General features: G+C 44.0%; 4 protein-coding genes across 4 annotated transcripts; all 4 read left to right on the top strand.

The window, feature by feature from the left end:
* The first annotated feature begins 87 nt into the window (after window positions 1-87).
* On the top strand, window positions 88-7,903 carry slain1a (SLAIN motif family, member 1a). The gene is made up of 9 exons (XM_061287142.1): window positions 88-791; window positions 2,719-2,858; window positions 3,484-3,600; window positions 4,612-4,722; window positions 5,099-5,248; window positions 5,320-5,655; window positions 5,909-6,118; window positions 6,328-6,664; window positions 6,991-7,903. The coding sequence occupies exons 1-9, from the start codon at window positions 364-366 to the stop codon at window positions 7,064-7,066; spliced, it is 1,905 nt and encodes a 634-aa protein (XP_061143126.1). The 5' UTR covers window positions 88-363; the 3' UTR covers window positions 7,067-7,903.
* A 1,298-nt stretch (window positions 7,904-9,201) lies between these two features.
* Window positions 9,202-12,824, top strand: kbtbd7 (kelch repeat and BTB (POZ) domain containing 7). Its single transcript, XM_061287435.1, has one exon. The coding sequence runs from the start codon at window positions 9,511-9,513 to the stop codon at window positions 11,377-11,379; it is 1,869 nt and encodes a 622-aa protein (XP_061143419.1). The 5' UTR covers window positions 9,202-9,510; the 3' UTR covers window positions 11,380-12,824.
* Window positions 12,825-13,701: 877 nt separating this feature from the next.
* zgc:101559 (Ras-related protein Rab-33B-like) lies at window positions 13,702-15,545 on the top strand. Its single transcript, XM_061287220.1, has 2 exons — window positions 13,702-13,998; window positions 14,264-15,545. Exons 1-2 carry the CDS (start codon window positions 13,747-13,749, stop codon window positions 14,708-14,710), a joined length of 699 nt encoding a protein of 232 aa, XP_061143204.1. The 5' UTR covers window positions 13,702-13,746; the 3' UTR covers window positions 14,711-15,545.
* A 551-nt stretch (window positions 15,546-16,096) lies between these two features.
* On the top strand, window positions 16,097-21,124 carry katnal1 (katanin p60 subunit A-like 1). Its single transcript, XM_061287217.1, has 11 exons — window positions 16,097-16,373; window positions 17,619-17,798; window positions 17,857-18,017; window positions 18,417-18,576; window positions 18,648-18,757; window positions 18,842-18,947; window positions 19,289-19,447; window positions 19,515-19,641; window positions 19,715-19,849; window positions 20,302-20,428; window positions 20,499-21,124. Exons 2-11 carry the CDS (start codon window positions 17,637-17,639, stop codon window positions 20,695-20,697), a joined length of 1,446 nt encoding a protein of 481 aa, XP_061143201.1. The 5' UTR covers window positions 16,097-16,373; window positions 17,619-17,636; the 3' UTR covers window positions 20,698-21,124.
* Window positions 21,125-21,325: the final 201 nt, after the last annotated feature.

Here is a 21,325-nt window from a genome sequence, read left to right as displayed (position 1 = left end):
AAGACACTGATCATTAATAATTCTTGCACTAAATATCCCGCTTTAACATCAATTGTTTGAAACTCTCCTTGAAAATACGCACGCCATAAAAACGAAATACATAAAAACAAACACTTCCTGGCCATGTGGCGTCTAGGAAGCTGCTGACCAATCAGAGGACAGCTTACAAGTCATGCCAGCATCAGCATCCTCCGCGCATGTGTGTGTGTGTGCGAATGAATGCGTGTGCATGAGTGTGCGCGATGCGGTTTCCAAGCGTAGACGTGGGCCACCTTCATCCGAATTAAACCAGAAAGGACTATTAAGTGCGGAACGCTTGACGCGAGCGGAGCCGTCTCTCCATGTGCACGGCGGCGGTGGCAAATGGACGCCGAGGTGCTGCTGGGTCCCCCCGTGATGGCGGACGTGAACGGCAACAATAAGCTGGCCAATGCCGAGCTGGAGGTGCTCAAGCTGCAGGAGCTAGTGCGAAAGCTGGAGAAGCAAAACGAGCAGCTGCGGAGCAGGGCCAACGCGGTGAACAATTGTCCCGTCGCCTCCCGCCATCACCACCAGAACCACCGCCAGCTGCAGACAGCTCCTCCGGCTGTCAAGGATCCTTTCCCGACCAAGTGTGAGACCCAATTCCCCTGGGAGCCCTATTTTCAGCCCAGCTCGTCGTCTCTTGATGCCGCCGAGCAGGAGGTGGCGGGGGAGGAGGACGATGAGGAGGATGGAGGCAAGACGGTTCTGGACGAGGTTGACGTATTGGACCTTAGCACCGTCCTCACGGTGTCGGAACCGGAAAGCTGGTAACACTCAAATTACACTTAAATTCGGCCTACATCACGACTCTATATTAATCAAATATTCATCCATCAGTTAGACAAATCAAACTTTTAAGCCACTACTACCTTAATGTACATTTTTCTCTTATAATACAACTGTGCTTTTAAGTTTACATACAAATCAGGCTTTAAGGCATTAAAGAAATGCACAATTATCAAACAAAACATTGAAATATAACCACGAGATCATCCCTGTTCAGTCATCACTCGTATTTTCCCAAAAGATCATTTCTTTAGCCTAAATGTGTCGATGTGGGTCAATTATATGTAACACCGAACGCATTTGGCACCCTTGATAAAAGTCTTTACAGGAAAGCAGGTCATATAAAAGGTTCCCCACTCACCCCAATAAATGCCTTACAACCAAATAAAAGCTTTGTTTGCCATATAAAATCCGCTCCTCCTATAATGATATAAAGAACTAAATCATTCCAGTTGCCTTTTTACATTAGTACATTAAATACTAGGGCTGTAGTCAACCCCAAGGAATCTTGGTCGACTACCGTATTCAAATGTGTTTGTACTACCGTCATTTTCGGACTATAAGTCGCACCGGAGTATATGTCGCACCAGCCATAAAATGCCCAAAAAAGTGAAAAAAAAAAAACATATATATGTATATAAGTCGCTCCTGAGTATAAGTCGCCCCCCCACCCAAACTATGAAAAAAAACGCGACTTATAGTCCGAAAATTACGGTATATATTACATGACAGTACTCTATCCTAATTAAATACCTTACCCCTATTCGACCCTTTGTGGCTAAATTGACAAAATATGGTACAATCAAATGTGTTTAAAAACAAAGACCTACTCTCTAATAAATGCCTTACCCCTTAATAGATGCTTGAGCTCCTCTACAGTTGCATTACTAAACACCTCCAGTACCGATAGGAAGAGATAGAAGCGATTCCGAAAATAGGTGGATCAATGTTATCATTATAGTCTTTTTTTTTTTTAGCAAATGAGGCCCTCCGCTAATAGACAGCTTGTATGCGTTGCAATTGAGGATAAGAGAGATCACTATTATTCCAAAAGGGGTTTTCAACAAAAAAGGCTTCCATCCTAATAAACACCTTATACCCGAACCCTTTTCACTGATTGATACTCTGCAGTCTGCATTTGACAAAATAAACCCCTCCGGCGCCTACGATATGAGGAAATATGTTTAAAAGTGAAGGTCTCCACACTAATAAATGCCTTACCACTAATAGAGAAATCGGATACCCTGTAATAATAAATCTTAAACACGTCTGGCACCTATTTCTGGAGGTTTGTTATTAAAATAAATCCATAAATGCCCTACTCCTCATGGACACCAGGTATTGAGTGACCACGGTTAAATATTTTTTATGAATTTATGGGTGGGTGATAAACAAACTCTTTGCCCAAAATGAAAGCTGTTTCTTAATGTGGAGGGCATCGAGTGCACTTTTTCTCCGATCGATCCAGATCAGCAGGAATGAGAGACACGTTATGGATTCGGAAGCAGGCTGTCTGTTATTTTGGAATCCGCAACGACAACGCCGACTGCTGTGATGTGATGTGGTGGAAAACGGAGCGCACGGATGAAACCAGCCGTGAGAGGAGGCAACATTGAACCGCTTGTCTCAGCACCAGCCTCCATTTAGAAGACAAGAAATGGCAGCGTGTAGGAGTCTGACTGTGACCTACATGCTGTTGTAATCGGCCGGCCGAGTTGAGATGCACTGTCGTTGAACTCTCCGAGCCCTGTTTTCGTTCTGACCCGAGGCTAAAGCAGTCTAACTGTGTGCATGGGTGGAATTTTCTTGATTTTGAGATTTTGCTAGGTGTAATGGGGGCGTTTGCGCCGTTGTGGGATGGAAGTAGTCCCTCATTTGCATCCATATCATTGTGCTTGTGTTTCTCAGGCTTTATGTAAGCACCAAAGCCATGTTGCACGGCGGCGACAGCGGCCTCAGCCCTCTCCAGTGGTGCAGGCAGGTCCTGGACCAACCGGGACCAGAAGTGGAGCTGGCGAGGATGACGCTGTGCCACAGATTGGACCAAGGTAACCTGCGCGAACATCGGATTAACGTCTGTGGCATCATGCTAAGCTGCGACACATGTTGCTTCGCATCCTACATGTGCGCAAATGAACATCTTGTGACACTGAACATGAAATGGAATTGCCAAACGGTCGCCAGCCAGAAATTGTGAGCATGAAGGGGATTTTGAACATGTTCAAATTTTCCTTGCAACAGGAAAAAAAAAACACTTTGGTGAACATTTGCGACACGTTTGGCTACTTTCACCGACAGTCGCTAATGTTGGCTTCTTAGCGGAACGGGGGATTTACTTATCTCTTCCAAGCTCATGACACTTTCCTGGGTGTCACAGCAAAGTCCCTGGATTTGGATTAAATTCAAAATGCTTAAAAAGCCAATGAAATTAGAGCAGAGCGTATAATCAAATAAATGTACATTTGAGGAGGTCTGATTGTGGTTTTGAAAATAGGATGTAACCCACATACGTATGCAATCCCTTCTTATCCTCAGATCCCGGCAGAAAAACACCAAGTAATCTGTTGTCGTAATCTAACGCATGTGCAACATCCATGGTGGTATGTCGGCAAAAGATTAATATTTGGCTGGCGGTGTCATCAATCTGCTATCCGGCTTTGTTTGTGTGCCCAGCCAAGCGATGGCGAGGAGTGTCCTCCGTCCGACCGTACAGCTGCATAGACGGGCTGTCCGCACTCAGTTGCCCCATCCTGCCTTACTCCAAACCTGCTGCAATAAGCGACACCACAGGTGTGTTTTTGTGTGAACACAATATCAATGCATGTGTGTACTGGTGGGTCAAAATGAAGCCAAATCGAGGCAATAAAACTTTTCGGGGTTATTCATTCAAACCCAAAAGTGACCCACGAAACAACCTCACAAATTGGGTGGTTTGTGGTATTTTGTGAGTTAGTCATCTGACCCAACTTTAAAAAAAAAAAAAAAAGCCAACTTGGCCCTTCTTGCTTCAATTTGGGTTATAGCTCAACCAACACATTTTAGATTGTTTTCAAAGACACATAATAGTAATAAAATAAATAAAATATAAATCCGTGAGATGCTTTAAACGTTTCCTACGCTACGTTAACATGGCTAATTGAATATTGGTTGGGGAGGCACAGCAGCATGAAGAAAAATAAAGAGAATCATTTGTTTCCTTTTTTTTTTAACGCAGAAACGCAATGTCAACACATAACATATGCTAATGTTGCCTAGATATTACTGGGTGCTTCCCTTCGGATGTAGCAGAAGACTTTAGGGAAGGTGGAGCAATTGAGAGAAAAAAAAAACATATTTCAAGCACAAAAACAATATAAACACATCCCAAGCCTTTTAACGCCTCATAATTTAAACTGGTTATCAAATTAGGATGCTTCCTATAGGGAGCACCAGAGGACATCTGGGATGACTCCAACAATTAGATTGGGGTCAAAGGTTTTGTACTTTGGGATAAAAGTAAAGATAAAAAAGTAAAGATTTCATTATCTTGGCTAATTTAGTGCACAGGTAAAGCACAAGTTTTGAATTTTGTTTCCCTGCATAAACCGAGTGAACCAACCGCACATCTAATTGTCACACTCCCAATTTCCCGCGGTGAGCAGATTACGATTAGACGGTCGGAAAAATAAAACGATTGAAAGCTCAAACGAATTTCCTCCACATTATATTACCGTAGTAAGTGTAAAGTGGCATGCCAGCGCACTTTGGATTTGCACGTTGTCCTCAACGGGATTAAAATCTGTTATCCTTTTTCCATCTAAGCTCTGCCGATGCCAACGCTGTCGCCGTCATCGTCCGGCCCCGCCTTCCCACTCAGGCCGAGCCTCAGCCTGGACAGGGCCCCCACTTTCCTGTCGAACTCAACCATGCACAGTAAGACATTCAGATATATGCACAGCTTTAGTACTGCCCCAGTTATTGGAGAAAAAGTAACTTAGTAAAAGTAAAGTAACTTAGTAAGTAGGTACAATTACAAATGACTTTGACGGTAGATTCAACAAATGCCGACAACCCCGCTTAGCGAAAAATTGTCAACTGTTAATTCTAAAATTTAATGGGGTGTCACGTGACTGGGCAAGTAGCCACAAGGTGGCTCCTCACAATATTTCATGTGTCTCTCACATGCAAACTCAATGTTGTGTTGTAATTGGCTGTAAATGTTAATGTGATGGATTATTGGAACGGGTGCAGCACTGCGTTAGGTCCAGCGGTTTAAAAATTCAACTGAGCTCCCTCTGCTGCATTTTAGATGTTGGCCGGCGGCAGGCGGCCATCAGCCCTCAGTCTTCCATGGATAGCGAGGCAGGCATTTCCGAGATGGATGACGACTCCATCTCCATGGGGTACAAACTGCAGGCCATGACCTCCACGTCGGTCATGGCCCGCCTTCAGGAGGAGAGTGAGTCAACTATTCATGCTGGAAATCAAACCGTTTTACTTTCATTCACGTAAAATATTCCACCCTGGTAGGTCTGCGTCAGGACTACGCGTCTACCTCAGCAACAGTCAGTCGTCGCTGCTCCAGCTTCTCTTTGAACTCGCTCCGGCGCAGCGAAGTGGATCTGGAGGAGGATGACGAGGAGGATGAGGAGGAGGGTTACGATCAGCTTCCTCCTCCACAGCCTCGACTCTTCCGCACGGGCTCGCTGCAGCGGGGCGGCCTGTCCCACTCCCATACCTTCTCCAGCTTCAGAGACTGCAGGCGCAAATCCACTGCCTCGAGCCTCTCGCTCGGGGGGCTGGCACCCTACACGGGGGCCGCCGGCCTGAGCGGGGAAACGCACGCGTCCTACAGGAACAGCGCAGGTAGCCTCCGTGTTCTTGCTTACCTAAAGGCTCTTGAGCACATTATGAATCTTGTTCATGTTCTGGGTGGGATCTGCCCTCCCTACCTGGACGCTCCAGTTTGTGTTTTGTCTTCGCTTTGTTCCGTTGAGAATTTGTTGCTCCTACTTTAATTGATCTTAGCATATAGCAAACTTCGGGGTTCATTTTAGCTGATGACCTTGGCATACGTTAGCTTACATTATTTTGCTTTTGTTTTGCCACGGTTGTATAGACATTAGGTTGCGGAGAAGCATGCCTAACCTGATGCGAGCTCCCAGCATGCCGAGCGTTCCCAGTATCCCGAGCGTTCCCAGTATGCAATGCCTGGTGTCCCCCGTCAACCCACCGTCCCACGGTCCCTCCTCCTTGCCAACCATGTCCTCCCTGCGCAGCAGCCTCAGCTTTGACTCGTCGAGCAGCCTCGCACGCCTCCAGTCCTCCAGTAAGACCCTACACCTCCCGTATGTGCGTTGATGTCATATCGGGACGTCCAAAATCTCCGTACATCTTTTATCCTAACGTATTTTACGTTTGCTAAACACAAACTTTTTGGGCTTACCTTAGCTCAGAATTGTTTCATAGTTTGCTTTTTATTTGAAGATTGTTTTTTAGTTCAAAATATTTTCTCAAGTGTCACCTTGTGTGCTACAGTTCCTTCTCCGGGCCAGCTGAGTCAACGCGTCCAGAGCGTTGGTAACTTCCCCGCTGCCCCTCGCCACCCACTCAAAGCCACCGCCTACGTCAGCCCCACTGTCCTGCAAGGCCCCTCCGCCTTGTCCACCTCCACCAGCCTGCACTCCATTTCCAGCAGCAGCACGCCGCTGCCTCAGCCCCTCAAGCCTGCCGCCATCTCGGTACCGCAGCCCGTAAAGACCCCCGCTGCAGCTGCCCAGTCCGCTCTCCCCCGCAGCTCACTCCCTCGCCCCGCCTCCTTTGTGGGCCTTGGTGGAGCTCCACGCTCAAGCAAAATGACACAACCTACGCGCAGGTAAGATTCAGAAGCCAGCCTACTTATCGCCGTTTTCAAGTAAATATATTTGTTTGTTGGAATGCTCGCTGGGTGTCAGCAATTCAGTCCACTGAATTTCAGCCATTATTTTTTAATTATTATTTATTTATCTAGTTCAAGTTTTTTTTTTTTACTTAGGTTTGTCATTAGGTTTATTTCCCAATTGTGATATTACATAATTGGAAGATTCTACTCATATATCATACATAGCTATTTCAATTCAGGTTTTTGCAGCTTGCTTTTTAATGGGTAAAATATCAATGGAGACGAGTCTTGATTATTCTATTTGTGACTCTCGCTTGCAGTTTGCTGACACCCCCAAAGAGCCTAACCCCCCTAAGTACCCTGAGGGATGCCAGCTGGAAAGATGGCTGCTATTAACGTTCCACAGGTATCTTCGTCACAATGATACTAATACTACTCGTAATAAACAGGGTCTCGCTGCGTTACTGACTGTAACAATTGTTTAGCTGCCACCCAAGAAAGAATGACTGGTTGTTTTTTTTCCCCGAAAGATGACGTCTATAGATCCAGCAGGCTGGATCAATGATAAAGCAGGGGTGGGAAACCTGCAGTTCCTGGGCCAGATATGGTCCACATTTGAGGCGGATTAAAACCAAGTAAAACCTCAAAGAAAGTGGTAGAAATTCAAATAAAATCCACAGAATTCGCAAATCATATTCATAAACACGACGCCACAGTGCCGCACTGGTTAGCACGTCCGCCTCACAGTTCAGAGGGTGTGGGTTCCATTCCACCTCCGGCCCTCCCTGTGTGGAGTTTGCATGTTCTCTCCGTCCCTGCGGGTGTTTTCTCCGAGCACTCCGGTTTCCTCCCACATCCCAAAAACATGCAAGGCTGACTGAACACGTCGAGTGCTGAAGGTTGTTCGTCTGTGTGCCCTGCGATTGGCTGGCAACTGGTTCAGGGTGTCCCCCGCCTACTGCCCGATGACTGCTGGGATAAGCTCCAGCACGCCCGCGACCCCCGTGGGGACAAGCGCTACAGAAAATGGCAGCATCATATTTTCTTATACATTTCGTAAGGACTTTATAAAAATGAAAAGGCATCTATCTCATAGAAAAAAGGTTCCCCACCCCTGTTTATAGACACTTGCAATATTCCGCTAACCAGTTGTTAAATGTGAACTCTTTACTACTGTAAGTGCGCGTGTTGATTGGTTGTCTGCAAGCTGAAAATATAAAAGATTCACGCTTTTGTACATGTGTTTTTGAAATATCTCAAACTTTTGTCACTGTGGTGTAAAAATGATGAAAACTGTTTTGCTACATGCTATGCCTGTTTGGAAGTGGTTCACATTCATCACATTCATATCACTTCTATTTACTGGCCTCCTGTTGCAGCACTATTATCAAAATTATGTGAATAACACGAAATGTTTTTGTTTTGGGTTATTTAAATGATGACTGTTCTTGATGTGAATATTTGGTGGGTTTTTTTTAATGTTAAGTTTTTAAAAAATAATACTTCACTTAGTGTAACCGGTCGCTGCATTGATACTGCACATCATCTCTGATGAGTTTTACCATAAGTATGAAGAGGATGTTTGGGGAGACTTTTTAAAGTAAAATAAAAGGTTTTGACAACATTGTGTCTTCCATTTAAGAACATCTGCGGAAGATGACATTTGTCTTTTTTTGTCCGTTTGTCATGGGGCAAAACCACAGGCAAAGTTGCTTCAACCAAATATTACTTTGCCAAAGGCATGCATAAAATGTTTTCAGTTCATGCATTTGGGCAATTGAGATTATTCGTAATTATGGTGTCAGCATATCCTCTGACTTTTTTTTTTACCCATGCTACTCCTCACATTAAAATAGTAATGGAACAAGCCCGTCAAAACAAAGCTACTCCAGTCGGAACCTGTCGAGAGGCTGTGCTGCCCCCTTTTGGAATACCAGAAGATGAGCAGCAGGGTGCAGTTGCTCTCCGCCTTCTTTCTCATCATCACCATCCAATGCCAGACCATCCAGTACCAGACCTCAAGTACAAATAACTTGATTCTGCAAGCTCAGGGAGAAAAATAAACCTTTACATTAACAGTTTATATAAAAGACAATATGGATTCCTGTTGTTTTTTTATAATATGGATTTAATTTATTGTATTCAATACATAGATTGATGTGTATAAATCTGGCGGATTTAAAACACCAGTCATTTTACCATGGACATTCAAATAATGCCGTTTATTCATATGAAATTGACCCAGTTATGACACCCAATCACATGCGCTCTTTCGCTCTGACGAAAAAGTGGCTTGCGGTGGGGGAGAGCGGAAGCATTGTGTAATGCCTTCAAAATAAGAGGAATTTTCTAGTTTGACGGCAAACACTCAAATAAAAGGTGTAAATCTTGACTAATTCAGATACAATTCAATAGTCATTTATATTTGTATATTAAGTAAAGTTATTTCAAAATATTGTAACACTTATTTACTTGAAGGGTATTTTATTTTGACACTCTACCGTGTGTATTTTTATCGTTGCCCCCCCCGCCTTAATCAGCAGTGGACAGTCTGTTTCTCTCAAAAGCATTAATACACACGGAGTTAAAGAAAGAAAACCAACACGTTTACGGTGGACATTATGGTCATTTGGATCCGACAACCAACTTTGAGGAACACGGAACGCGTTAAAGTGAATGGTAATGTTTTTTTGTTTTGTTTTTTTAAACAAGTTGGACGTTTTCTCGTGAGCGGATGTGTCCTTGTCAGCTAGCCGTGGAGGTGGAGCGCGAGGCGGTGTCATATCAGAAAGCTTCCGCTACGTGAGGTAAAAAAAAAAAAAAAAAAACTAGACCCAAAAATGGCTTCGGTGCTAGGTTGCTTTAATGGACCCGAAGTGTTGGAGGACATAAGTCACGCTCAAGGTTTAATGGGGGAGTTGAAGGCGTTGTACGACAGCCGCCTCCTTTCGGACATTACCATCGAAGTGGACCCCGACGGAGAACCACTGGAGCCCGGCGAAGGTGCTCTGAGTCGGTCGGGTGACGACCCCGTCCAGCTGTTTTACTGCAGCCGCAACGTCCTCGCCGCAGCCAGCCCCTATTTCAAAAGCATGTTCACCGGCGGCTTGACCGAGAGCGTTCAGGAGAGGGTAGCCATCCGTGGGGTGGACGTAGAGTCCATGTCGGTCATCGTGGACTATTGTTACACGGGTAAAGTGACCATCACGGAGGGCAACGTGCAAAGGCTGTACGCCGCCGCCAACATGCTCCAACTTGAGTACATCAGGATGGCCTGCTCCGGCTTCATGACCCGCAGGCTGGACCTCGCCAATTGCATTGGGGTTCTGAAGTTCGCAGACACCTATGACAACCCCGAGCTCAAGGAGAGCGCTCGGGCGTTCATTGCCAGGAACTTTGTCCAGCTGTGCATCTCAGGAGAGCTGTGCGAGCTGGACCTGCATCAGTTGGTGGAGCTGCTCTCGCTCGACACGCTGGACGTGGCCTGTGAGCGGGAGGTGTGCATGGCCGCCCTACGCTGGATTGAAGCCAACGCACCACCCAAGAAGGAGGATGCGTTGCGGGCGCTGAGGTGCGTGCGCTGGAACCTGTTCACCGAGAGGGACAAGCGTTACCTGGAAGGGCTGGCGGCGAGACCCTTCGTGGAGAAATACCTGGAGTCCTTCTTCAACAGGCCCTGCGCTGTGGCCGCGTCTCTGGACGTTCCCAAGCATAGGATCGGCGTGAGCGCCAAAGAAATGATCCTGTTCTTCGGTCTTCCCAACGACAACATCATGTGCTGCGACCCGTACTCCGAGGACCTCTACTTCGTGACGCCTCCTCTCCTGGATCTCAGCAGCCAGGATTACAAACGCTCCACCATGGAGTCCCTCATTGCTTGTTCTAGCCCGGAAAACAACCTTTATCTGGCGTCTCACCTCTCCAAACACTTCTGGCAGTACAATCCAGTGCTCAACAGCTGGCAAGAGCTTGCGGAGAGACCGCTTGGGAGGATTCACTCGGGGATGGGCTATCTAAATGGTCACGTGTACCTCCTGGGGGGGAGGAACCCTGTGACGGACGCTCGTTTGAAAGAGGTCGAGTGCTACAGCGTCCAGAGGAACCAGTGGACCTTTGTGGCTCCTCTGCCACATTCATTCAGTAAGATGCAGGTGGTGGCATTGAACGATCACCTATACGTGGTGAACAAGCGGCGCATGTTGTGCTATGATCCGCGGCGCAACCGCTGGCGCCACTGCGGCTCGCTGCGGCGTGACAAACTGCACAAGGCGTGCGTGTACCAGGACCAGATCATCTGCGTGTGCGACATCCCCGTGGTGAAAGCCTACAGCCCGGCGCGGGGCGAGTGGCGGCGGCTGGCCGACATCCCCATCGACAGCCGCGCCCTCAACTACCAGGTGATCCAGCACGGTGGCAAGCTGATGCTCCTCACGCAGACACTGCTGCAACACAACAAGAACCGCGTCCTCATGCACGAGTACGAGCCCACACGAGAGTGCTGGAAGAGCGTCATGGCAGTCTACGTGTCCACGTTGGGGCCCGTGTGCGTCTCCACACGTGTCTATCCGGCGTGCCTCGGCTCGGCGCACAGCTTTTCAACCGAGGAGGACGACGATAGCGGATCCAGCGCCGACTGGGACCTAGACGGCTTGACGGACGCAGATTCGGACTCCGCCAGCTCCAGCTCGTTTTCGGATGAGAACTGGTAGTCGGACTTTGAGGGGGTTACTCAAGCAAACCAGATCCATTTTCTCAACCACTTGACAGTCAAGATGGAGTTTAGTCTTCACAGCGGGCTTTCCTAAACCTTCGCTTCCACATCTTACTAAGATTCCTCCCATATTGACACAAATTTGACGTATATTGGACAGACACTAATGATCTGTATTCACTACAAGACACTGAATGACTACTAATGTAAAGCCAAAAGTCATTCATGCATTTTCTTTGGTGCTTGTCCTCATTTGGGTCGCGGGTTAGCCTGAGTCTATCCCAGGTGACGTTGGTCAGACCCTGGATTGGACTGGTCATCAGTCAAATGGAAGGCCCTGTCATTTGCCAAGAAATTGTCTACTTGCTTCTTGATAGCATCAGCCATACAATGAAAATGGACCGTACAACCATTTTTGATGACAAAGCTAAAAAGCCTGTCTTGACTATTTCTTCCCTGGCTCACTGTCCTGGAAGTGTATACGCTGGACTTGTCCCCATTCAAAAACCAATAATAATAATAACAATAATTCAAAGTTATTAGAATTGTTTGCATCAGGCTGCTTCCACTTGCTCAATTTCCAGATTGTTGAATTCCAGAAACAGCTCTGAAAAGCTAGTACAGCTTTAAAATCTTTATTCAGGGAGCGAAAGGTGTCAAGCTCACAACAAATAGTAGTGTGGGTGACATCAAACACAAAGCATATTTCCTTGCACTTCAACTTTGTGTTAAGTGGCTATTCTCTTTGTATTACACATAAGATTTACTCGTGTTCTGTTTTGAATCGTTGCCATTGTGCACCGAACTCACAGGACCAAAACATCTCAAAGAGGTATTAATTTAACAATTAAGGACTGCTCTACATCCAATTGAGAGCTGTTTCTTATGTATTGGTTACATGACTAGCATTTAATATACATTGTTAAATTCATACTTCCTGTGTGTCAGTTATAACTAAGCAGTTGTTTTGAAATAGAATTTGCGAATTTTGTGCGCACCTAATGACATGCACAGTGAGTGCATTATGCTGACTCAGGTTTTTCTTGTACCTTCTAACAAAATTAATGACATGGGTGTGGGTTTATACCTTTGTTTTTTTATTTAATGAGTATGTTTTGGCCCTCATTTTAATGGCCATTTGCCCCCCCCCCCCCCCCCCCACACACACACACACACATTTTCCAATGTTAACCAATTAATTGTTATTGGTTCCATCTATTCTAGTTATTAACACAAGCCACAATACAAGTTCATGTGTTCTGCTTCAAGTATTATATTCATAATATTGTATTAGTTACTTCCAAATATGTGTATATGTTATGATCACATGTGTTTTCTATGTGAATAAATGCAATTTTAATATATTTTTTGATGTATGTGTGTATGACACAAAGAAAATGATTTAGTTTTATTGTGCCTGTGAATAAACCCTGTGATTCAATAGATGTGTTTTTTGCTGCTGTTTCATGGGGAAGAATCGCGACAAAAATAAATATCAAATATGAAATCAAAGTCAAAAATATTCTGGCATATTGATATTCTCATACTCACTTGGCATTTCATTAAGTGCATTTGGATCATGACATTAAAATTTTAATCCCACAAGTCTCACAAGAATCAATACATGCACATAATAATCAAAATAGGAATGACTGTTTCGATCCTTTTTTTTTCATTTGAGTCATTAGACCTCTGATGCTGATTTATTGCCAGTTTGACGTAACTCAGCCAATTTCAGGAGTTCATGCAGATGACTTAGTGAAGCATTTTTCTTGATTGATCAGAGCAATTTTTTTTCTAAATGAGTCAAGAATTCAAGTTATAAGCATTTAATTGAGTAAATAATCCAATTTACCACCGACTACTGCACAGCGCAATGAAGCAGTCCTCTGTTCTAAGATGGCCGACCAGTGGCGCCTTTCCTATAGAAATCTATGGGCTCAATGACTACAGCGTGTGTAACAAATACAATGCACGTACTTCGTCACTTATGGGGATTCTACAAGTCATTTGTGATGACATTTTGCTTGCACTTCTGCTGAATACATTGTGACTAAGCGCCATAGTGTGGTTGGTTCAAAATGCACGCACTTTGAATCCAAGTCATTGCATTCTATTAGTTCAACGCCAGATGGCACTAAATAATAATTATCGTTCAAAAATAAATGAAATAAATGCTATTTAGAAAAATATTAATAATTTGAGGTATTTTTACATAGAAATGAATAAAAAAATTAAAGGTAAAAGTTAAAAAGACAGAATGGACATTTAATTTTCGGTGTACGGACCTTCTCGCTAATTCTCACGCCGCTCTCGCGAGATTCCCCAGGTGGCCCGACTCGTCCTCCCGGCGAGACCATGAGCGATGGCAATAGAAAACAAAGACGGCGGTGACTCGGTCCTTTTCGACTCCTTAGAGCTCTCATCGTCGTCGCAATATGACGGCAACGCGTCGCTGTGTCAGGTGTTTAAGATCATCGTCATAGGAGACACCAACGTGGGGAAGACATGTTTGACGTACAGATTCTGTGGCGGGTCTTTCCTGAAGAATCCCGAGGCTACCATCGGGGTTGACTTTAGGGAGAGGACTCTGGAACTCGATGGAGAAGTCATCAAGGTAAGAGCACGACTGTCAGTGACGCATTGTAGGCCGTCTAATAAAACGTTACCCTGATAAAAACAATCTAAACTGCCAATAAGCATTTTCAATGAAAAAAGGTTGCCCCGCCCCCTAAATATTTCCCAAAAATCTGAATATGTGAATCCTCGGGTGCCAGACTTTTTTTTTTTTTTTGAATTGGCCTCAAAACAAACACATAGTAGTAAGGTCCTACTTAGTACTATTCAATGTTTTTTTTTAATATTTTTTCCTTGGGGGACAGTTGCAGATTTGGGACACAGCAGGCCAGGAGCGTTTCAGGAAGAGCATGGTGGAACACTATTACCGCAGTGCACATGCTGTCATCTTCGTGTACGACGTCACCAGCCTGACCACCTTCCGGAATATCCCCGACTGGATCGAGGAATGCGGTCGTCACGCTGTGGGGCCGCTGGTGCCCCGGGTGGTAGTGGGCAACAAATGCGACTTACGGGACCGCCGTGAGGTGCCCACGTCGACAGCGCAATGCCTCGCCGACGGACACAACATGCCCCTATTTGAAACCTCGGCCAAGGACCCCAAAGAGAAGGAGCACGTGGACGCCATTTTCCTGACGCTGGCCTACAGGCTCAAAAGCCACAAACCTCTGAGACTGAAGCCACCGTCTGAGAGCGACGTCAGGGATCTTTGGAAACCCAGAGAGCAGGAAGCGGTAACCTGTCAGTGCTGATAGTTCGCTTTCAACCACGAGCTTCTTGTGACTTTACCATCATCTGTCTGCTGTTATGCACTTATACAGAAAACACAGAGGGATAAAATTGCACTATGTTTCTATGAAATGCATGCAAGTAGTAGAATAGGATGTATTTATTTCCAGTGGAAACTCCAAAGTTGAGCACAATATAACATTGATATTTTGTTCCATGATTATCAAGGTTTATGTTTTAGTGTCATGTAAGCATTTTATTTACAATGTCTTAGAGGGGTGACCTCACCTGAATCGGGGTAAAAAATTGGCCTTTGCTTTTTTTGTTTGTTTTCATCATTTCAATTCATGTTCTCCTGCATGGATTCGCTAGCCAACAGCCAAATCAGAGCGTTCACCGTTTATACGTTGAATCCAAAAACTACCCCTAAATGTCCCAACGTCAGATTGGTGTTGCCCAGCTTTAATATGTTTATGCACACTAAAAATTCAATGACTATATATAGATTCAGCATGGGTTGAAATTAGCTACTAATTTGATGTAAACAGTTAAAACAACACACAAAATACCAGTGATTGGTCACCAGCCACTTACTGCGGCTTCCAGGACTCCAACCCTCGTGAGGAAAAAGCGGTACAGAAAATGGATGGATAGATAATAAAAGTGGGGCTTTAAATGCAAACAGTAGTGATAACATGAAATGTTTTTTCTCTCTGGTACAAATAAGCCTTGAAATGCAGACAGCCATTCCACTCTGGACCACCTTGAATTTCATCACATGCCACAGAAGTGACTGATGTGAAGTGATTTTTGAGTTGTTTGTGAGCCAGCAAAATAAAAGTGGTTTGATGGCAGAAAGTTGAGCTTTTTTTGTTTGTTTGTTTGTTTGTTTGTTTATATTCATTTTAACATTTTAATTAGTTGTTACAGTATTATTTTTCTTGCAAAATATTGTGATTTGTACAATGAAAGTAAAAAAATGTATATTTTTTTGGAACATGATAGTTTACCTCTCAACTTAACACATATTAATGATATATTTTACAATAGAAGTATATTTACTATTAATATATACTGTATGTATGTACGTGTGTACATTCTGAACAAAATAAATTATACATATAAAATAGAAATACTGTGCATGACGCACTACTAGAATTATATTAATAGTAGTCAAACTACTACATATATACATTATATACATGTGTGTGCGCGCATATATATATATTTATACACACGAAAATATACTAAATTTGTCAGCCTTGGGGATCAGGTACTAACACAACGCGGCCATTGCTTATGGTGCGTTCAAAGAACCTCGGAAATTGTGAAAATTGACGTCAAAACCGTTTTGACCACGATTGGATCATTGTATGTGTGACTTTAATATGTAGTTTTGCCATAGACATAAGAGGGATAGTACGAAAACCCGCTCGCGTTGATGTTTTATATCAAATTTAAACAGGAGAGCACCCGCAAATAGTTCATACAGCAATTTTTGTGATTTGATTTATATACACCCTGCGAGTATAACCCTTTACATTTCCTTGCGTTTCTACGGTACTTGAACGCAGCCTTGTAATCTCGCCATCTGTATTCTTCACCAGGCGTCTCCGCGGCCATGGTAACACCCCATAGTGGACCTCCGATTCAAAAGGACTCCGTAAACATATGCTTTTAACGCAGGTATGACGATTATTTTCATGTCGCTTTTGTTGTCAACAATAACAATAGGTGGCTTGCACCCTCGATTGTTGCTGTTGTCCCTTTTTTAAAAACGAGTGTGGCTTTTTTTTTTATTTCTCGCCACCCGGTTTGTTGTTGTCTGAAAGCGATGCTATTAGCAACCGCTAGCCAGATTACAATGAAGTGGATGAGGCGAGTGGATGGATGTGGGCGAACAGGTGCATGCATGTGGTGTGCGCTTTGATTACATGATCGATTTTGGAAATATGCACAGCTATACCCTAATAGACCCCAACGTAATGAAAACATAAAAGTAAACATTATACCTGCAAAGGTAGATTTTTTTTTCAATGCAGCTCGTTGTGGATCCGAGGAGGGGTGGCGTTTGGCCAATAGATGGCACTAGAGCGCTGGCCTACCATTATGTAATGTAAAAGAAGTAGATGAACACATTTCAAAATAAATGGAGCCTCTATGGATAATTATACAGTTTATGACGGGTCAAATTGTTTTGCATATATTGTCTGATTTGTGGACACAAAAATCCTCGACTGTTTTTAAAAGTTGCATAGCTCTTCTTTAAAATAAAATTTTTTTAAAAAAAAGTAGTAGCATGTTTGTGTGTTGCACCAGGACTAACCTGTAACAAGCAGATTGCCAGAAAATGCAAAGAAGAATATCTAGATGGAAAAGAAGAAATAAAAGCTGCTAAGATGTTCGTTCAATTTGTTTCTTCCCTTTCTCATAATGTTACTGGTGATTGATACGTGATACAAATAATCGGCACTACCAGTTGCTTCTTTGTCAATGAAATGTGGCAACGGCATGAGCTTCAGGTCAATTCCTAATTAGCTGTCATTTAGTTTCGCAACACAATCACAAAAGTCGTAGAATTTTGTGTTGACGACACAGAAGGATTTGCGCTTATAAATTATAACACTGTACATGTTTCATTTACAGCCATCTTTCCTCAATTATTTCTGAGCACATCTGGATAATCTTTTAGCAATGTACAAGAATCTAGTTTTGATCAGGAATTAAAATGCTCAAATCTAGCCCAGTTATGTGTAAACTCCAATTGAGACTCTTGACAAGGTAATAATAATTAAATAAAACTATTTTTTGAACCTCAATTCCTTCACATTTTGATTATAGTTGGCATCACTTCCCAACAACCCATCAATTATATATTCATGGCTAATACTGAACAATGAATCACTCTTCTTCTTGTCTTTTGTCTCATAGCTGTCATGCACATGAACCATGAATCTGTCTGAAATCGACGACAATGCAAAAAAGGGTCGTGAGTATGCGTTGCTGGGAAACTACGACTCATCCAGCGTGTATTATCAGGGCGTGCTGCAACAAATCAACAAACACTGCCAGACCCTTAAGGACCCGGCGCTGAAAGTCCGATGGCACCAGGTGAGTGCTTTGTGTCATGATGCACTTTCACAGCAGTTAATCCCTTTTGGTGAATCAGGTGAAACAGGAGCTGACGGAAGAGTGGGAGCAGATTAAGAGTATCGTGGCTGTGCTCGAAGCCTTCAAGACTGAGAGGCCGGTGACCGTACCTGTTCCTCAGTCGGGGGGAAGCACCGAGGACCCGGCAGCGTGGCCGCCTCCCACGCCTGCGGAACACAGGTGAGTGTACTGTGGAAATGGCAGAGGTATGATAAGTATGAAATGAAAAAGTTGCCATGGATAAAGATGCTTCCGGGGATTAGCGTTTGACAACGGCGATCCGTGCGACACAACTCACAAGATAAACAAAAGGAGCTGACAGATTGAAAGAAACCAATTTGCTAAGTACAAGAAGACTAATGGCACACAACAAAGACACACGTTGGGAGAACAGAAGGGATGGCAGGGAGTTGATTGGATGGGAGAGGAGGGGCTTGACTCAAAGAGACAAAAAACAACACTTGTGTTATTGACACTACTGAAAATTGAGATTCTGTAACCTTTTAGAAGGGTGATTTGCTCAAGTGTTTTGGTCCAACCAATCAAGTTTTATTTTTAAAGTCCACTTTCACTATGTAGGAATCCCGTCGTAGTGAAGCGTCCCAGCAGCGGAGTGAAGCAGCAGAAGAAAGAGTCGCCTGGTCTGTATCATCGAGGGGAAGGACAAGAAGGTCGCGGGCATTTCAAATCTAAAGGGCCAGGAGCCAGAGATGCCCGTAACATGAAATCTCACGATGAGGTTAGTTTTGAAATAATTGTCGGGAAAATCTGCGATTCGCTACTTCACTTCTTTTTTTTTTTAATCATTAGGGAAAGAAAGGTGAAAAAGAGCACAGAAAGTTTGACAGTGCGGGACACGACGGCGAACTAGTGGAGTCACTCGAGCGAGACATTGTGTCCCGCAACCTGAATGTACACTGGTATGAAATGCACACATACACATTGCAATGTTTTGGGGTTTTTTTTTCCCCTTTACATTGCTGACTACTGAATTCTTTGGGAAGGAATGACATTGCCGACCTGGAGGACGCTAAGAAATTGCTAAGAGAAGCTGTGGTGCTGCCCATGTGGATGCCTGACTTCTTCAAGGGCATTCGACGGCCCTGGAAGGTACACAGACACACACAAACACACAATCCCATTAATCTGAATGTTCCCTATTCATGGGGGAAAGTTGCTGTGAATAGCAAAAATCAGCAAGTCACCGAGACATGCCCCCCAAAAAGTTTGCAACTGCTACATGCTGGAAAAAACTATTTTTCTCTAAACCAAGGCCTGATGTAATGAAGCTCCTCCCGGCAGTTCAACATAGTTGCTTTATCTCTTACCTATCAATTTGTGAATTTTTTTCTCCTCACGTTTTCATCTGCATTTTTCCGTTAAACTGAAAAGTTGTGGAAACAGCATCATGTTTCTATTAGTTGCTATACAGACAATTTCCTCCGTCACAGGGCGTGCTAATGGTCGGCCCGCCGGGTACAGGCAAGACCATGTTAGCCAAAGCCGTGGCAACAGAATGCGGGATGACGTTCTTCAGCATGTCCTCGTCCACCCTTACCTCCAAATACAGAGGCGAGTCGGAGAAGCTCGTCCGTCTGCTCTTTGAAATGGTAACAAATTCACATGCGTGTTTTTTGCGACTCGGAAACAATTCAAAGATTTGTGCGATCCACGCAGGCCCGCTTTTACGCGCCAACAACCATCTTCATAGATGAGATTGACTCCATCTGTAGCAGAAGAGGAACGTCCAATGAACACGAAGCCAGTCGCAGAGTCAAATCTGAGCTTCTGATTCAAATGGATGGTAAAAAATATGTTCGCTTTACGTTTGACCTTATTTCATCTTCTCATTTCAATGGTCTTTTTCCCCCCTACAGGCGTGGGTGGTGCCCAGGACAATGACGACCCTTCCAAGATGGTCATGGTCCTCGCCGCAACCAACTTCCCATGGGATCTCGATGAGGCATTGCGCCGACGTCTGGAGAAGCGAATCTACATCCCTCTGCCGACAGGTGACCTCTCAATCGCTGATGTTTAAATGCCACTGAGGACATGGGGTTTTTGTTAAAAAAAAAAAAAAAAATCCTGGATTACTGCTTTGTGTATCATGCACTTCACTGTGATGCCAACATAACACAAAAATAGCTTAAATTCCTCTTCATTGTGTTCCAATGAAGGCCTGAACAGTAAAATAGTAAGTCAGACATTTTGTGGACTTACATGACATGGAATAATGTGTAAAATGATTTTTGTTCCTTCATTCTGAGTTCCATTAACACAGAGCTGCCACAAAGGTTTAAAAAAGGTTTTCAAAGGTTTAGAAAGAATAAAAATACTGACTGTGAAAGTGGCTTTGACAGTGGAAAATTGCCCTGTACTCTAGGCTGCAATATCTTCTAATTTGCTTATATGTGCCATCCTAATGTTGATTTTTTTTTTTTTTTCTTTTGTAAACACTTGCTAGCTGTGGGTCGCGTGGCGCTTCTGAAGATCAATTTGCGGGAGGTGGAGTTAGCTGCAGACGTGAACCTGGACCTTATTGCAGAGAAAACCGAAGGCTACTCGGGAGCAGACATCACCAACGTCTGCAGGTTTGTCCACAGTATGTCCAAAGACCGATTCCCGAACAAACTCAATCATCTTTTTAATCATTGCCTCCAGGGATGCGTCCATGATGGCCATGCGGCGGCGAATCCAAGGCCTCAGCCCCGAGGAGATCCGAGCCCTGTCCAAAGAAGAGCTGCAAATGCCTGTGATGATGGAGGACTTCACGCTCACACTCAAGAAGATCTCCAAGTCTGTCTCCGCCGCAGACCTGGAAAGATACAAAGCCTGGATGTCTGAATTTGGTTCGGGGTGAAGGACTTTGCGGTTAACTAACCTCTAATCCTGATGTTGAGTATGCCTGATGAGTATGACATAATTTCAAGTCTTGTGAGGCACAATACATAAAAATCCATGAAAAATGATGAACGAAAGTTTTTTGAAGCATATTCAACTGCTTCTGTTGTCACCTAGGGACGTCTTTAAAAATATTGGAAGAAAGCAGGCCAACGTTTACACTGTTTCCGTGTCGCTGTTCTGTATAAAGCTCACCGACACTGAATTGCAATGTCCCTCTTGAGGTTGTGGCACAGCTTTAACACTCGCTGTGTGTCAGGGAACCCTCAAAGCCAGGACCTGGGTGTAAAATTTTAGTTATTTATGCTTGTGTTTTACATCCAACTTCTCCTGTGCTCTAGGAACTTTTAATCTGCTGAAATACAATAAATGAATTTATGGCCTTGGTTATTTGTAATGGATTTATTTTTCTTTTATTAAATACCTCTGTAGTATATATGAATGAAATATATTGAATATATGAAATATACAAGCTTCCCATGAAATATATACAGTGTGATGTACATTGATTCAATAGCAAACCAGTAACAAATGGAAAAATTCTGGCCCCTCCATCATCTAATTTGTCCATTCCTGGTCTATAATGA

The sequence above is a fragment of the Syngnathus typhle genome, linkage group LG9, assembly GCF_033458585.1.
Source record: "Syngnathus typhle isolate RoL2023-S1 ecotype Sweden linkage group LG9, RoL_Styp_1.0, whole genome shotgun sequence".
NCBI classification, from domain to species: Eukaryota; Metazoa; Chordata; class Actinopteri; order Syngnathiformes; family Syngnathidae; genus Syngnathus; species Syngnathus typhle.
The sequence above is the reverse complement of the archived record's forward strand: the minus strand, read 5'-3'. Positions and strand labels throughout refer to the sequence as shown.

What these genes read in the sequence shown, in the direction of transcription:
- slain1a (XM_061287142.1), top strand. Translation starts at nt 364, where the DNA reads ATGGACGCCGAGGTGCTGCTGGGTCCCCCCGTGATGGCGGACGTGAAC. An exon ending in GTGCCACAGATTGGACCAAG is followed by an intron (nt 2,859 to 3,483) that starts GTAACCTGCGCG and finishes TTGTGTGCCCAG; the next exon opens with CCAAGCGATGGCGAGGAGTG. An exon ending in CGCACGCCTCCAGTCCTCCA is followed by an intron (nt 6,119 to 6,327) that starts GTAAGACCCTAC and finishes TGTGTGCTACAG; the next exon opens with TTCCTTCTCCGGGCCAGCTG.
- kbtbd7 (XM_061287435.1), top strand. Translation starts at nt 9,511, where the DNA reads ATGGCTTCGGTGCTAGGTTGCTTTAATGGACCCGAAGTGTTGGAGGAC.
- katnal1 (XM_061287217.1), top strand. Translation starts at nt 17,637, where the DNA reads ATGAATCTGTCTGAAATCGACGACAATGCAAAAAAGGGTCGTGAGTAT. An exon ending in CTACATCCCTCTGCCGACAG is followed by an intron (nt 19,850 to 20,301) that starts GTGACCTCTCAA and finishes AACACTTGCTAG; the next exon opens with CTGTGGGTCGCGTGGCGCTT. An exon ending in GACATCACCAACGTCTGCAG is followed by an intron (nt 20,429 to 20,498) that starts GTTTGTCCACAG and finishes CATTGCCTCCAG; the next exon opens with GGATGCGTCCATGATGGCCA.
- zgc:101559 (XM_061287220.1), top strand. Translation starts at nt 13,747, where the DNA reads ATGGCAATAGAAAACAAAGACGGCGGTGACTCGGTCCTTTTCGACTCC. An exon ending in TCGATGGAGAAGTCATCAAG is followed by an intron (nt 13,999 to 14,263) that starts GTAAGAGCACGA and finishes CTTGGGGGACAG; the next exon opens with TTGCAGATTTGGGACACAGC.